At 37.8% G+C, this 18343-nt stretch overlaps 1 protein-coding gene across 1 annotated transcript in view; it reads left to right on the top strand.

The window, feature by feature from the left end:
• The window catches only part of LOC133980500 (ADAMTS-like protein 3), a 194184-nt gene that overhangs the window by 143172 nt on the left and 32669 nt on the right, over window positions 1–18343 (top strand). Inside the window, exon 5 of the mRNA XM_062419253.1 lies at window positions 13914–14040. Within this exon, the coding sequence (XP_062275237.1) occupies window positions 13914–14040 (127 nt within the window). The remainder of the gene's footprint in view (window positions 1–13913; window positions 14041–18343) is intronic.

Below are 18343 nucleotides of genomic sequence, written 5' to 3'. Positions count from 1 at the left end.
GCATAAATTGATGGGACATTAAAAAATAAATAAAAGAACAAGAATCAGCAATTATACAATATTACAGAAATGTCTATACAGGTGGATCTTTAAAAGCTTGTTAAAATGAGGCGCTGACTCAGCTGATTTGATACTGAGGGGGAGTTTGTTCCACAGTGTTGGAGCTACAACAATAAAGGCATGGTCTCCTTTAGTTCACAGCCTGTACCTGAACGTTTAACATCTTATTTTCTGATCTGGGTGCAGAATAAGGTGTTAGGAGTTCTGTAATGTAAAGCAGAGCCACACCATGTAGGGATTTGAAAGTTATTAGCATAATCTTAAATTGAATTCTATAACAGATGGGGAGCCAGTGTAATTCAGCCAGGACAGGAGTGATATGTTTTCTGTGTTGTTTGTGAAGTCTTGCTGTTACATTCTGTACCAAATGTAGACAACAACTGCTGCATCATTTAAACATTTGAATTATAATGTATAATAGTCCAGATGGGTGAAAATGTGGGGGCGTGAATAAGTTGATCAATAATGTTTTTGGGAGCATTGGTTTTTATTTTGGAAATGTTTCTGATTAGTAGATAAAGGGATTGAATGAGGCTCTTAAGCAAGATACTGTAGGTGGTGATACTATTGGAGATGTGATCAGGAGCAATAACCAGGACTTCAGTCTTGTCTGTGTTAAGTTGCAGGAAGTTGGAGGTCTACCAGACTTTAATGGCAGCAAGGCAGCAGTACAGAGAGTCCAGGTTGTTTAGATTGTTAGGACTGAAAGAACATAAATAACCACTGGCTGTGGGTTTTGTTTGTAAAAAATGGTTTAATCTTAATCCCTCTGACTGACCCCAGATGTACAGGTATTTTATTCTATCATTCCAATTTTTCATGATTATGCCAGCCAATTAGTTCCTAATGATTTCATACCCAACACCAATACCCAATTTCACCTATCCAGTTTTAATAGATGGAACTATTATTGAGTTATTTAAAGGATCAGAATGATATTTAAAATATTACACACTATCAGGAGGTTGGGGCATTCCATTTTGAAGGCTTTATGGAAAGATTGTACTTTGCTTAAAAACTGCAATTTGTCTTAAAGAAAATAATATATCTTCATTTTATACAATATGCAAAGTAAGTGAATTATTCCCTAAAATAATAACTTTTTTTGACATTTTGCTGTGATGGCTGTTTCTTACAGTAGTCCTTGTTTAATAGGATGGTATAGTATAGTATAGTATATAGTATAGTAGGATGATGGTTAAATGGTTGTACAGGGTGTCCACAAAGTCTTTTTACAATTTAAAACATTCATTACAAAAGCAATTGATGAGATATGTTAATCAGATTTGTTCTATGTACTCAGTGCATTTAATCACATTGCATTTGTGTATGGTGTATGGAACAAAGATACGGGACATCAACGACCTGAAGCAAAAGATCACTGAGGCCATTGCCACCATTGATGAGGCTCTGCTACAGCCAACATGGCAAGAAGTCCAGTACCGTCTTGATGCTTCGTGCAACTAATGGAGCCCATATAGAGGGTTATTAAATGATGACATTTCCACAGATTTGTCTATTCATTTGCTTTTGCAATACATTTGTCAAATTGTGACAGACTTTATGGACACCCTGTATTTCAATTATTATACAATTATTTTTTTTAAATGTGTTTGCGACTTTTCAGTATGAAACTTTTTTTTTTGCAACTACAGTAGTCTGGGGTTGAGCTGTGCCTTCGTCCATGACTTATCTAGTCATTCTTTAGTTGAAGGCTCCTGATAAAAGGCTACAGAAAAGTAGCCTACTGATATCTGCTTCTATCTGAAGACTCTTCTTCTTCATACAGTATCTTTCATATGAGAGGTTGAGGACACTCAACAAACATATAAGGTATACTCAAACTATACTTGAAACATGATTGCCACTGTTCACCAAACGTATAGTTGGCCTTACGTAGCACAAAGACAGGAAACAGGGACAATCAGTAACATGATTTCCAACAGCCCCAAATCTGTCGTCTTTACAAGCTTTGCAAGCTTCAGTGTGTAATCCATGTAGGATTATAAAGTGATACATTGTGGGTTTAGTAGCAGTTGCTTTTAAACCTGTTTCATGGCAGGTAGCGTTGCTAAAAGCCTTTAGTCATAAAGAGGTTGCTAAGTCTGAGCACAGTCCTATCTCAACAAAACACAGGTGACTCTTGGATGGATTGATTCAACCTTTACTTTAACTTGGAAATACATTGAAGTAGATACCTTATATACAATGTAGCCAAGTAGAAAGAAAGAAAGTAAGATGAGGAACATACAATAACAATGGCAATAAAACCATAAAACAATAAAAAGCCAAATTAGTCAAATAATCAAACTTTCTCTAAATGAAGTACATTCGTTTGAAAGTTCTGCTGAGTGTCAAGAAAAAATGGACATGAGAATAGATTCAGTTTCACAGATGCTGTTAGACCGGGTTGGAATAAAACAGCTTGAGAGATAAACTAGCAGTTTCCTCTGCATCCAGTCTTTCTGCTAAACTACAAAAACAATATCAACCTTCTTATCTAACATCTGAAGGCAAACACCTTTATGTCCAACACTGTGGCAGTGTTCTTTTAATCAAATGCTGACCTTATATATTAAAGGACAAGTTCACAGCAGCAGTCAGGAGTCCATATGAACAGTAAAGAGTTTTTCCTCTCTGTAATCATTCCTCCTGTTCATACTGACTATTAAAACATCTCCTTCAAATGTGCTTTCAATGGAAGTGATGGAGGACAAAATCCACAGTGTGTCCACACAGTCATTTAAAAGTAGATGATCAGCTTCTATTGAGCTTCATCAGTGTGAGTTAGTCATATCAAGTGATATCTGACACATTTACTGTCTTTTTAGCATCAGATTCCCTCTTAGTGTTTCCCTGTTGAGCTGTGGTGGAAGTATAGTAACAAAAAGACTTTGCTACTAAAAACACTGTAACACTGAAACATAGAAGATGAAGATTTGACTCATTCAGACGACTGAAGCTTCATATTAGCTTCATATCAACTTTTAAATCCATGTTTCCACAGAAGGAGGACTGTGGATTTAGTCCTCCATCACTTCCATTGTAAGAGCATTATGAAGAGATCTTCTGATGGTCAGTATGAACAGGAGGAATCATTACAGCAAGAAAAGCTTTAATGTTCATTTGGGCTCCTGACTGTTTTAAGACAGATTACAGCATGCAGCAGTAATTGATCAAGGTAAAACAGAACAAAACAGTCCCCCTTCTCAACAAGATGTCAGCTGACATGAACACAATATCAGACTGAATGATGAAGTGATTATCAAACTACATTCCAAAGGACTTTAAATACCTACAGTAAAGAATCAGTCTCTCATTTAAGTGTTATAATAGCAATAGGAGAGTACTGCCTTTTTCCTCAGTTTTCTCTAGTCATGGGGCACCAATTAAAAAAAATAATTTCACATTTTTACTACATAGGTGACCTACTTTTAAGATATCCTCATATTTACAGCAGTGAAATTCATCTTTAATGCTGTTTTGTATGATACATTGGAAACTGCTTCCCCTGTAAGTGTAGTAAGTCACTTGAAGAAGGAATAAAAAGTGGTTTTAGGTTTCCCAACATTTCTGAGATGCAGTAATCTGACATTTTGTAACATGCTCACACACAGGATGAAACACAGTATTACATGCTTCTAATCCCTGAAATTAAATCTGAGCTCAGTCACTAACATTTCTTCCTTGGATTTTTCTAAAAAAAAAAAAAAAAAAAAAAAAAACCAACTGAGAGTTTCACATTACCCAGTCTTATTTTTTTTTAAAGATCAGAATACTTTAAAAAAAACAAAAAAACGTATTATGCTTCCAGTAGCTTTAACTGAAGGCCACACTAATCTAACCCCCTTGTCTTCTGCAATCAACTAGAAAGCACAGAGTGGATTCTGTCAAAGCTGTGCAATGACTAATAAACTATTTCAGAATGTGTCAACCTGTGTCTGAGTTTACACAATCATGACAAACTTGGTTGATATTCATTTTCAATTAGTAGAAATGTTTTCTTATCCAAAACTCACATTTTACTGTGATTTAATATTTGCCAAATGATTTCCAGCCCCTGGTGCTTTATACTGTATATGAGCCACCCTTCCTGAGGAAGTGTCTGAGCCTGCCCCAATTCACAAATTAACAAATGTCAAAAATCAATTTTCTAAATTTTATTTTGACAGAACAAAAAAGGTGGAACTCAACTATAAGGGCAGTGCAGCACTCTACAGTCTACAGCACACACATGCAAGAGTTATCCTGCAGTTCATCTCTACAAAAGGTAGCAGTTGCAATCATGTCTTGATTTAATGACTAAATAATTCCCTTTGTAAGATGAACGTGAACTACACCGTCACTCAGACACTAACGTTAGCAGAGCAGAGCAGCAAACTCCAGCAGTAACACACAAGAGCAGCTGACCTACACACACTGAAGCTTTAAATGACTTAAACCAAGTCATTGCTCAGTCTGTCTCACCTCTGAAGCTCTGCACCCACTTTCAGCAGAGAGGCTGCTCTCCACTGCTGGAGACATGATGTTAATAACACAGCAGAGCAGTCCACCCTCAGTGTGTTATTCTCATACAGGCAGGAGACTGTCAGATACTTTGAAATGAATTCACTCATTAATGCAAATTAAAAAAAATATTTATCTTATCTGTCAGTTATGTTTCATATGTGTTTCAGTCCAATAAGAGCACCAGTGAAAAGTTTGGCACACAATCTACTGGAGCACACGACTGAACATAGAGCCCTCTTTTCTGTTCATTCAGTCAGGCAGTTGTTAGATTCCTAAATATTCCCTCGTCTACACTGACCCAAATAATACATTTGATTAAATGACTAACTGGTTGATGATGACTGGCCTCCACAGCTTCAGGTCCTCCACTCCTTCGCCTTCATGCCTGCATCCAAAGTCTCCCTGGAAAAGAAAATGTTAGACATAAAAAAACATCCAACTAAACTAAACTAAAAACATCTGGATGCAATTTTTACCAACATGCCAGGTATGAAAGAAATAGCTTGTTCCTTCTGGATACAACACTTTTTGAAAAAGATGTGGGATATATCAAAGGAGCTGAAGGTGTTTATATGATGTTGAGACATCAACAGATGCTGCTGAGAAATCAGGTGCAATTTGTTAGCTGTCTCCTGACACCTCTACCTGATCCCGAGGGTGGTTTCAGAGTTACAGAGAGCTTGAAACTGCAAATATGTAACTATTATTATACTATACTATAACTATTATGCTGGAGAATGTGGTGAACAACTCCAGCTAATGTAAGAAGACCTCAGATACACCACCACCCATTACTACAACTTCTCCCAAAACCATCACAGATGCCTGACATCACCTGGGAATAATATTTACAAATGTCTTAGCTGAGGAAACAGAAAGTTTCAAAGTTATAGAACTAGAGAGGATCCTGCATTACATAAACAAAGTTAATATTTAATCTCATGTCGTGTCAAATAGTATCCATGCTTACAAAATAGGATGCTAACAATGAGCTGAATTTCTCTGGTCAGCACAGAGCTGATAAAGCTATATGACTCACACAATCCTGGCTTCAACATCCCATCCTGAACTCCACCGTATCACAAATAATATATAATCCTCCTCTGTAAAATGAGCCTGCACACAACCCTATTGTTCCATCACAGAGGCAGAAGTGAAGGCCATCTCTTCACCTGCATGAAAGCGAGCTGCTGCTGTGTTTCCTGCTTGGAGACTTCAGGTCCTGACAGGCTGGAATTTGTGCAGCCTGCATAATAATAAAATGCAAAGAAAACTAACCACATTCACTAAACAATGCCTACTCAGACTCATTAGTACTTAGGACTGCACAGTGTACTGCAGTTGGCTGTAATGTAATATGATGCATTGTTAAACACAAATCTTGTTTTAACCCTCACATACTGTTCATTTCCTCCCCCTCAGTTTGTTCCCCTCATAAAAAGTGTCTATACCAAATATTGAACCACAGATGTGTTTAGAAAGCATCAATAGTTGATCTGACTGATCAATAAATGTGTGATTAAACCTTGATTCATGTTTCAGAGAGCAGAAAGTGTATTTTTTTTACACCAGTCATTTGTGGAGAAAAAACATCTCCTATCACACAATATCATGTCCTATTCTACCTAAGACATGAAAATATAACATAGCAATAATGATGTAAATGTATTTTATGTAAAGGTAAAATGAGCAGAACTTTATGGAAGTGTGGGGTTTATTGTAGAACCATTAGAGCCATCAGTCTTCACTGCTACATCATTAAAATAAATCCTCAAGAAAAGTCATCAAATTTCAGAATAAAAGACATTAAGGGTGTTTTTACAGCTGTCAAATGTCAAAACGGGTCAAATCTGTCCTAAACAGTATGTAAGGGTTAAGGGTGCTGTTAAAAATGCTCCCTTTTTAATGTCTGCCTTTATCTCTCATTAAACTAATAAAATCATACATTAACCTTTCACAGATTGATTTTAATGATAGATTAAAGTTGCTCATTAAAATGAACTAGATTTTTTGTCTTCCAACCATGTTTAAAGTATTTATACATATTTTATATTGTAATGAAAAGCCTGCTGTCACAGCATCCCTGATTTAAATCCAGCTAGTAACCTTTGTTGGATCTCTCTCTCCCACATTTCCTGTTATTCCTCTTTATCACTGTGTATGACTTTTTTTGTATGTAGTTGTGTTCTGTATTTCTGTATTTGCTTGCTTTGCTGCTCTTTCTTTGCAGCATTTAGAAGAAAGAGAGAGAGCATTTGCTGTCAAATTTACTTTAGTTTTTTCTCTACTTGCACATGTTTTCCAAGTTGCAGTGCATTGAGTTCAGGCCCTGTATGATTCAGCCGTGAGACAAACATATTTTGCCATCGCCATCACACATTGAGGAGCATGTCTAAAGAGGGCTACGTAGTGCAGTTAGACACAATGTAATGCACAAATGGGGGTACGAAAAAAAACCAGAGCTTGACAGAGAAGTTGAAAGCGGTGTCACCTTTCTGCTGTAAGAAGGAGGAAGGAGGGAGGCGTCAGACACGAAGACATGCGATACAACAAGCATTTCATTCCAACACAGCCGTCTTAATGACAGGGTGATCCAGAATAGCTCATAGGAAAAGCATGGGAGTAATTAATAACATTTATATTGACAGCATCCCATTAATGGTGCCAGCTCCAAAGCACTGGCATTGTGCATGATGGCTCACTGCTATGGCTTCCTAGGTAACTTAAATGGAACAGAGCCATGGTTAATGTCATTAGCTTCACCTGGGCTTCTCCTGCCATGGCAAGTCAAGAAAAGCCCTGAAAGATTGAACTCATTTAATACATAAAGCATTTTTCTCCCCATACCAAGATCCTGTCTCTGGACCCCCTTCCTTTCCCATCTCTTCTCATTCCTTTATATTACGTCGGCCGCTGGCTGTAATAACACTTTTGCCAATGTCTGCAGCCATAATGGATCTTCTTATATGCAACATGTTGAAAAGAGAGCTGCAGAGTAGAGCAGACACTTTCATGGTTGAGAAGTTGATGGATTATATTTGCATAGCTCTTTTTCATCAGAACTCTGAGCTGTTTTCACATGTCAGAACAGAAGTGAGCACCACTCTGCTCTTGTTATGAGGGCTGCTGCGTTCCTGTGCTGCCAGGCCCGCGGCAGGCACGGACGCCGTCAGCCGTCTTTCATGTTTGAATGAGTAAGATCTGTTTGTGCCTGGGTTTAATTTCTGAGAGCAATGGGCCTCATCGGAGTGCTTCTCGCGGACTGCGGTTTACGTTACAGTGAACCGCCATTGTTAGTGTCTGACAAGTCGCCCAGATCCAACTTGGCACCCACCAGTGTGGAACTTTTCAGGCTGATACTGGCTTCAAACCAGTCTGTTACCTTCATGTTGAGGAAAGGAGCTTATATAGGAGTACTAATACCTGAAGACACTAATCATTAAAAGTAGAGTTAAGGGGCATCCTGGTGGTCTAAGGGTTTAGACAGTAACAATCCTTAGTTCAAATCTGGCTGGGGGTCTTAGTTGCATGCATACTACTCTCTCCCCTCATTTTCTGTCAGCTCTCTACTGTCCTCCATCCAATAAAGGCACAAAATTAAAAGGGATTTGACTTGGATGGGTTCCTGCAGGTCTGTACCATATGTTCCTGTCGAGGCTGCAAATAGTAACAGTTATTCATGCTCATATTTGTCATCTTTAAATGTTTCCATTTCCAAACCAAAAACCTTGCAGTCATTTTCTAACAATATACGACTCTCTTATGGTGCAAAAAAAAACAGTCCTCTCACAGGGATTAATATGATTTTCAGCACTTTGAATTGCCTTGTTGTTGAAAGGTGCCATACATTATAACTTGCCCTGAGTGATTACCCCCCCCCTCCCCCTCCCCGGCCCCCTCCTCTACAACCATGGAATCATTTTATCTGACAGCTGTGGGGGGCACATGGCATCAATGACTGAACAAGAGAGTGAATGAACACTTGAAACAGGCATCAACTGTCTGTGAACGCCAGACCGAAAACCGCTCACACCATCGACGACTGGGAACAGGTCAGAGGTCATCGACCAGGAGTTGGCGGACAGTCAGAAGAAATATCAAGGGGGACATTCACATTCTACACCACGGACTATCTTTGAACAAAGAGTGGGAGTTTTTTGATCTAGTGTCAAAAAACAACTTCCATGCTCAAGTCAAAATCAGTTTTGTTGTCATGTTCACAGAGGCGCCACAAAGGGGTGAAAAGTTAGGATTTTAATATTATATTAGAACTTTAGTTCATTTTTTAAATTAACTTATCATCATTCATAGACATTAATAGAAGAGTTTAATTACAATGTACTCAATGTACTGTAATGAACTTTATTTTTCTTTTTTCTGGCAAAAAGTAAAAAAATCTACTGCTGATTTTACCATTTTGTTCATTATATCATTCCATAGATAAAATGATCCGTTTAAGCGTTTCATTTTAACATTAAGATTAGTTCCTCCTGTAAAAGTTGGCCTTCAGCACATTACATATATAGAGGTCTATCAGTCTTACATCAAGTAGTTAATTCCACTGTATGCAGAATGTTGCCTGCATGTCTACACAGTGTTATATTATCACAGCTCAGTGTCAGTAGATAGCATACAGTTAGTATTGGACTATGAGAGAGTTGCAAGCCTTCACTGGCAGCACCCGTGCATGTTCACAAATATAGACACACAGTGCGACAGTGACAACAGCTATATCACAATATAGAATATGTTAAACAACAATCTGTATTCAGTATTTTATTTAAAAAGGTCAGTTTTCTGAGTCCAATCAGCACTGTAGCACTCCTTTTTCTCCTTTTGGGATACGCCATCTCTGTGTGTGTGTGTGTGTGTGTGTGTGTGTGTGTGTGTGTGTGTGTGTGTGTGTTGAAGGCTATCGGCAAGCACAGAAAATTACTTATTTTCAAATTTATCAACATAAGTGTAGACAGGGCTTGAGTAGTAGGAGACCTCAGTGTTGGGAAGCTCTTTGCTCTTTGGCAAGCACCCAGGTAGCAAAAAGAAAAGACCCTTACAAATGAAGCCCATTTCCTCCAGGCTAAAACAAGTAACCCCCCCTCTACTTTGGCTTGGGTTGTTTGGCAAGCACTGAGATATGAGAGCTGAACTTAGTTTGAACAGAGTGTCAGAATCTTTGTAACTTAAAAGCAATTTCTGGTGAGACTTGGTTTACTTAGGATGCTTCTGGTGCATAATTAAACTGAAAAGCCACCTAGTGATCAGGCCAGATACAGGTACTTCACATCAGTAATGGGTCGATGGATTATAGATGCGCTCAAACAGCAGCTGGTGCCAGGACACAGCGGGGATGAGATGGCATCCCCAGTGATGGAGGCAGCAGTGTAAAGAGGGAGCTCTTGGTTGCTGGGGTACTGTAGCAGGAAGTTTGTGTCTGTGACGGAATGAGGCCAATTCCTCTTCTAGTGCATGTACTTTATGTGGATTAATAATACAGCACACAGCAGCATGAAATCCAGCTGTATACAACGAGAAGAGAAAATAAATACAATTCCTGGGAGTAAATGGGTGGAGAGCCGCAAGTGTGTGTGTGCCCATGAGTGTATGTTTATGTCACTTTGTTTTGCCAGCCTGTCATGGTAAGTTACAATGACAAGCTTCGGCATATGAACATGACTCTGCGTGCGTGTGTGTGTGTGTGTGTGTGTGTGTGTGTGCGCGCAGGACAGCAGTGGGAAATTAACCCTTACATATTGTTCAGGATCAAATTTGACCCATTTTTACATTTCAGAACTGTAAAAACACCATATAAACATTTCTTTTAGCTGGACATTTTCTAGTTTGACTTTGACAAGAAAAAAATCTGCATTCAAACATGTTGCTTTATTCATCATATTCTATAAAATGTGATTCTGAATGTATTTGTTCTATACAATGAATCAAAGAGAAGGATTAATTAAACATGTATTAATAACTGATGGGGTATTTATGAATGTGAATTGGTGTAGAGACTTATAATGAGTCAGTATATGAACAGTATGTAAATGGTTAAATCAAAAAGTGAACTGTCCCACCTTTTTATTGGCAGAACAGAATTTCAGTTTCAGTTTAACATAAATATTTACAGCAAAAGCACATAATTAGTGGTATTACAGTAAAGTGATATTAGGCATAAGACGATATGTTTGAGAATGTTCAGAGCACACTGAAGCCCTGGCTTTTGACTGGCAGAGAACATTTAAAACAAACCATACGTTCACCTCAAGTTTTGGACCTTTGACCATGTTTAACATAGATGTCCAACATCATAACAGCATAAAAATAACAGAAACTCACAAAAAAGCATTATATGTGCCCTTTCATCATGTGGTTATTATTGTAACCATGACGAAAATGGTCTTTTGACCTTAGAACACTAACCCAAACCACAAAGTTTTCTAATCCTAACTTTAAAGTCGTTATTCTAACAGAAACTTTTATTTTTCCCCCTAAATCTAAGCAACCAAAATGTAACCATAGCATTGTTATATCATAAATATGCTTTATAGATATTCTTTCAACAGGCTTTTGGAAAGCACAGACACATGATGTCATCCTGTTGATAGGGGCCTCAGTCCTTCATGGACACATAGTGTATTATGTTGCTCAGTTTGGAGAAGTGTAGAGGGTGATTAGTAGTGCTACATCAGTAACACTGGACTACCCTCGCCACTGAATCAGTCATACACATAACCACAGAAGGTCGCATGTCAGGAGAATATAAACTTGTCAGTCAGCCAAAGCATGAAATTAAATTAGTATTTGGATGTAGAGTATACACAGTGTTGATGTTTGGCTCTGACCTCATCACTCCTCAAACAGCAGGGAGTGGGGAGGGATGGTACTTTCTCCACTGGGAGACTCAGTGCCTGCAGGTGGATACTGGGGTGGAGGTGGGGTTATGTATGTCACACATACATTACATACTCTGACACCCATACCAACACATCCAGCTCATTTTGGATGCAATCACATTTTTCAGTGGTCTGCTGTGCTTCATAATACATAACGAGCAGTACTGGGTAACAATCAATCAATCTCAATCAATCAATCTTTATTTGTATAGCGCCAAATCACAACAAAGTTATCTCAAGGCACTTTACACATAGAGCAGGTTCTAAACCGTACTCTTCAAGTTTTAATTTATAAAGAGACCCAACATTCCCACATGAGCAAGCATTTAGCTTAATACACTGCATTGTATTCTCCCACAGGCAAAAAACAGCTAAATGACGTTATCTGGTCAAAGAAATCCACAATTTTGAAGCCAGGGCTCCAAAATGACAGCCCAGAACACAGGAACGCATGAAAGAGTCATTTTTTGGAAATGAAAAAAAAAAATTAAAATTAAAAAGAATATCTGTGGAGAATTTGATGCCATATGCATGAACACAGCCCAAATGATCAAGAAAATAATAAATGTAAAGCCAGAAATGTCCTAAGTGAGGCATAAAGGGTTACTTATTTGGTACTATTAGGTAGTTTTTATGGTTACACCACTTAGACATTTTTTGCCATAAACCTCTTGTTTTGTGTGTGTGTGTGTGTTGTATATTTGCTTGTAATGTCTTAATGATATGGTGTGCATTGTTTGTATTCTTAATGTATTGGAGGAAGCCGAAGACAAATTTCCACTAAGGTGGACAATAAAGTCAATTATATTCAATTCAATTCAATTCAATATATTCTCTCAAAATGGATTAAAAGCAGACATTTGATGCTGGGTCCACAAAAAGAGAAGTAGTGTGTGCAAGTTATTCAACCGTTTATTTTCAATTTTTAACCCATTTAAATTTGACTAAACCACATGAACACAAAAAACATCATTGACCCCTAAACAAATGACAGATGCTGTCAATTTTCTAATGACGAGTTCTCCAAAAATGAATTCAGAATCCTCTTTGCTAATTGGTTAATCAATAATTGCTTTTATACACAATTCTACCACTCAATATACAAAGTTATTCAGTTGTTTTTGAAACCTAGGAAGTCTAATTTAAATATGCTGCCACATATGTAATAATGGTATCTCATGGGGATTTTGGGAACATAGTCTGCATAGTAAAACTGGCATTACAAGTCATTTGTCAGGCACCATACTGCTTGAGACTGTGTACAAAGAGCCTGTGACGTGAAATCAAATATTAAGATAAAACTCATTATTTTGTTGTTTGTGTTTTGTTATTTATGGGATTCAAGCTGAATTTAACACAGAGCATGCTGTGAAAGAAAGATTACACAGAGAGCAACTGTTTGAATAGGTTACCAGTCCTGTATGTATGTATGTATGTATGTATGTATGTATGTATGCAGAAAAATATCATTTACAGGCTTACTGTTTGTATTAATGATTAATGTATGAATTATGTTTTTAAGTATGTGGTGATTTTGGGCTCTCTAACAGGTAGGCAAGGTTTTATCAAATTGCTCACTCTGTTTACATCAGAGAACACTAATAGGCGGACTGCGGTCTGGACCCGGACCCAGACGCTGTCCTATCCGGACCCGTACCTGTAACTGATGAAATATTGAGAATTGTTAAATTTTGTCAGAGTGTCTATTTGAACGGACTATTCTCCAACTATTATGATAAAAGTGGAACGGCCTTCAGAAACTCACAGACCAATGTGCATAACCAGTCTTCTCACATGGCGCTAATCATGCGGAGAGACCCGACTGTCAGTGAGATACACACAGAGAAAAGAGGAGAGACATCTTGGTATAATGTTATTAGATTTGAAATTAAGTTTATGGTTTAAATTTAAAAGTAAAAAAGAGATTATTTTTTTATTTTTCTAAAACTTAGCACTTTATTTAAGAAGCACAATCAAAAGTTGTCTCTACTGTACTTTATTTTAAAATGCTATCTTTATTTGATATAGATAAAAATGTAGGTCTATACTTTAAAATTATTTTAATTCATCCTGAGGGAAATAATTGTCTGTTGCAAATTTCACAGCAAACCATCTAATCGTTGTTAAAACATTTCACACTGTTGGAACAATACTGTGTCCCCTAGAGCCATGACACAGTGTGGCTAAACCAGACAGAAACAAGCTTCAAATCCTCACATTAGAGAGACTGGCATCTATTCATGTTTGACATTTTGATCTGATCAATTACTTGAAATGATTTAATTTGTTTTGTATGAACTAATCCTTACTTCAGACACAGGCATGACAGAAGTGATCTCTCTTTGCTGTGAAGAACACATAATGCAGCCTTACTTTGTACAGTATATACTTTCTTCATATAGTGATCAGCTCCATATTTGACTTTAACAGTGTGTAATTGTGATGTGTGTGCAGGAGGTGGGTTGCGATCGCCAGCTGACCAGCGGTGCCAGGGAGGATAACTGTGGCGTCTGTGGTGGTGACGGCTCCACGTGCCGGCTGGTGCGAGGACAGGCTCTGCCTCACCTTACAGCGGAGGAATGTAAGTGTCTGATCGCTGGCCTCAAAGTGATGTAATCCCTATCTGTGTCCAACTTGCATGTCGGGAAGGTTTCAATTTAAACGTTCATCTTTTTTCAAGCTAATCCTTAATACTTAACACAGTGCACTTTAAATCTGAAATACTATTATACCCCTTTCTCCACTCCAGATGTTACGAGTCTAAAACTTTCCAATCCTCTGCAAATATATCATCGCATGAGCTTTCTAGGTCATTTTAGAGAATACGCCCTCAGTTAAGGCCTAATCTCTATCTTCTAGTTCTACAAATACTGTATTCTTGCACAATCTTCCTCCCAGTCAGGCTCTATGGGAGTTTCATAACAAAGCTTTATATCTGTGTGCTGGGCCCTGGAGCCCTCACCTGTCTAAAAAAACAGACACCACTCATGTCCTCAAGATGACAATTAAAAGGCTGAAGAAAAAGAGTCTGGAGGATTTAATAATGAGGGTTTGATATGTTTGAGGGTATTTGCATATTGTTTATTTATGTGGGTCAATGACGTTATTTTGTGTCCATGTGGTCTGAAATTTAAAGGGTTAAAATGTGAAAATAAACGTATGAATAACTTGCACACATTCTTTTTTTGTGGACCAGCATCAAATTTCTGCTTTTAATCCATTTTGAGAGAATATATTAGAGGATTATGGCAAAAATGTCTAAGTGGTGTAACCATAAAAACTTTGTACCAAACAATTCAACTTGCTTAAAAACAGTAAATTGTCAATAAAACACCATATCAACTAGTTTGGCATGATCTTACATTATAACTTTTATATTAAATAAAGGTAATGGAATACAATTGTTCTAAATATTACATTTACTCTGGGTTACCATGGAGATCAGGAAACATTTACATGTTTTAAATGAAGTAATTATTAAATGGTAAATGGACTGTACTTATATATCACTTTTCTAGTCTTTTTGACCAAGTGCTTTTACACTTTATGTCACATTCACCCATTCACACACATTCATACACTGATGGCAGGAGCTACCATGCAGGGTGCCAAAATACCCAGACATGAGCAGCTACTGTAGAATTCTCTATGTCCACGCTGGAAACACAGAGTCCACTGGAACTTTGACAGTCACCAGAAACACATTCACAGCCCTTTTAAAACGTTCTGTGTGGTACCTGTGTTGTAGTGAAGTTAGTGGCTCTACTATAAGAGGCTCTTCATCACTCTTTAGCCCTGACTATCTTGCCAAGCTCTGAATATTGCAGTTAGTTATCAGTGGGTCATGTGTTCTGTTGACTGCCACAGAAATGGAATACATCTTTGGCTTATTAGCACAACGTCGCCTCTTTGTTGTTTCTTATCAGACTTGTTAACACTGCCAGCAGCTCTGTGAGAGCCACAAACTGAGGCTACAGTTACTGATATTTATACTTGGCAGCAGTGCTTCTTTGTAATGCTAATGTGCCGTTAATAAACACTGAACATTATCTATTTCCTGCTCTTTGAAATATATGTTTCTTTATTCTTCAGATACAATTATCTGATTTAGTATCCGATTGACTAGAGAACACTATACACTATATAAGTACAGTCTATTTACCATCATAGATTGATTATTTGTGATATATCGTGTACCACAGACTCATTTGTTGATATAACGTTATCCTGCAAAGAATATCATGATATATTGTATCGTGAGTTCATCTCTGATTCCAACCCCTATTGGCCACAGACCCTTAGGAGCCATCTCAGCTTGGGCCTTTCTTTCTCTCAAAGACTTATTTATCAAGGCTGGACCATTAGAATGCCATCTGGCTACAGAAACCCTCCATTATCAGATGGAGCATTAATATATCAATGACTTCTTTTCTGGCAGGTTTCCTCCCAGAGATTAAATCCATAACTGTGTTTTGGCCAGTGCTAGTCTTTAAGAATTTTCTTTTTTTGGTTTTGCTTGTAGTTGGTTGATCTAATCCAAACCCAACAATGTGTATAACAGGAAGAGCCAAGAAGAAAATGTTTGGAAATGAGTTTCAGTCAGTTTCCATCTTAGTTTTACAAAACTGTCTCAACACTGATCATTCAGTACGTCATAGGAGATTAAATAGAAAATGCTGACAAACATATCAGTATTCATTACTTGCTGTAGTTTGCTTGAATACCGCAAAATAAAAACACCAACCAATAAATACATAAATACATAATGTTCACTTCTCAACTTTCTGCCCTGAATGAAACTCTTTATGTAAGAAGCCATGTGTTTCCCCTCTCTTTTTCAACTTTACCTGCCTGAGATGTCTAGACGCACCACCAGAACAAATAGCAATTTTACAATATTTGAAATGTGAGGTGAAAGTTTGTTTAAATATTCCCAGGGCTACTCAGCATTTTTCCAACTTTTACTAGGTTAATGAAGTAAATACTGGCAGCAAATATATATGCATACCCGAGAAACTGGCTCTTGGGCTTGAGTATTGTATCAAATGTTTCAAATGAAGTTGCTTTGGCATGCTCTGGGGAGTAGAAATGAATATGGCTGGATCCTCTGAAAAAGACTGGTAGACTGGTTGAAGTCATAACCATTGACCATGTAAATATTTCATAGGTTTTAATATGTCTGACATTTTCAGAGAGCACCAGGGGTGTGTCTGTGCTTTGTGGCTGGAATTGTACACAAGCATTACACATCAGAAATATGAAAAACATAGAAGCACCTCCTTAACCTCAAATGTCAGTAATATCTGGACATTTAGGAAAAACTTGGGAATTGCACTTAAGTTTGACATTTGAGGGTGAACGTTTGGCTCCATTATCTTGATCTGAAGAGTTCAAAAGTCCAGCAACACTTGAGCTCCTAAAGAACAATTATGTTTTGAGACTAATGCGTTTAGGTTTGTGGCTTATATGTGGGTGACCTTGACCCTAATGAAGGGTATTCAACTTCTCTATGCACCTTGGAAGTAGTTGAAGTAGTGTAGAAATCCCTACTTTGCTTCCATTGACTCAATTGACATGAAGGTGGCATGGAGGTTAACCTCAGTGTTTAATCAGTATCGTTCAGGAAAGGTGTTTCTGTTATTTTGTCCATCAGATATACACAGTATTTACACATTTTCATGTCATTGTTCTTGTAGCAACATTTGCAGCTCTGAATAATAACAATCATAAATACAATCATTCCCAAATGATTAAGTCCAAAATAACTGTGGATGTACTTTGTAGATAACACCAACAGAATACACACAACAAATAGAAGAAGTCTTACAAAATGCTGCATTCTGAAATGGGAAACTGGATATTGTTGCTTAATATCATTCCTAAAACTAACCTTTTTGGGTCATATGAATTAAACATTGATTCATTGACTCATTGCATTTCAGTGAGTTTAAGTACTAATACCAACATGGCCGCTTACTTTGAGGAATATGTTTCAGACAAAAGTTCACTCTTGACCTTGGGAACAATAGTTAGACTAAATAAACGTAACTCAGGGTCCACTTACTAGTGTTTTCCACACCTTTCAACCTCATTTCATGGCCATTAACAGGATTTAATTCAGTTATGAAGGTTGTGAGACCTTACACCTGTTTCCATTGATGGGGTGAATGGGGAGGTGGTTCAGGACTATACGTACCTGGGAGTCTACCTAGCCAACAAGCCGGGCTGGGCCAAGAACATTAATGCCGTGGACAAGAAGGGTCAGAGCCATCTCTACCTCCTCTGGTCTTTCAATGTCTGCAGTACTATGCTGAGGATGTTCTACCAATCTATGGCCACCAGTGTAGTTGTCTATGCTGTTGTGTACTGGGTTGAGAGCAGTGGACGTCAGCAGAATCAACCAACTCATCAGTAAGGTGAGCTCTGTCGTGGGGATAGAACTTGATTCTGTGAAGGTGGTTTTTGGAGAGTAGGATGCTGATTAAACAGCAGAACATCATGGATATTAACTCCACTCCATCATGCTCTGGTCATACACAAGAGCACCTTCAGTGACAGACTGATATCACTTTGGTGCAGCACAGAACACCACAGGAAATCTTCTCTGCCGGTGGCCATCAATCTCTTTAACTCCTCTACCTCCCACTGATAGACTGACTGATGGCAGTGAGCTTGATTTCTTGCTGATTGTATTACTATTATAATCTGTTCAGGACTTATAATTGGACATTGTCACCATTAAAGTTTCTGATATAGTTATTATACTCATTAACTTTTAGTTTAGTCAATTCACTTACTTAAGAACCTGACTACTGCACAGATTGATATAAGTTGATTGTTCTCTTCATTGCTTGATTCTGATATAGATTTCCTTTTTCTCGCTC

The sequence above is a fragment of the Scomber scombrus genome, chromosome 1, assembly GCF_963691925.1.
Source record: "Scomber scombrus chromosome 1, fScoSco1.1, whole genome shotgun sequence".
In the NCBI taxonomy this organism is placed as follows: Eukaryota; Metazoa; Chordata; class Actinopteri; order Scombriformes; family Scombridae; genus Scomber; species Scomber scombrus.
This window is presented reverse-complemented; position numbering and strand designations above follow the sequence as displayed.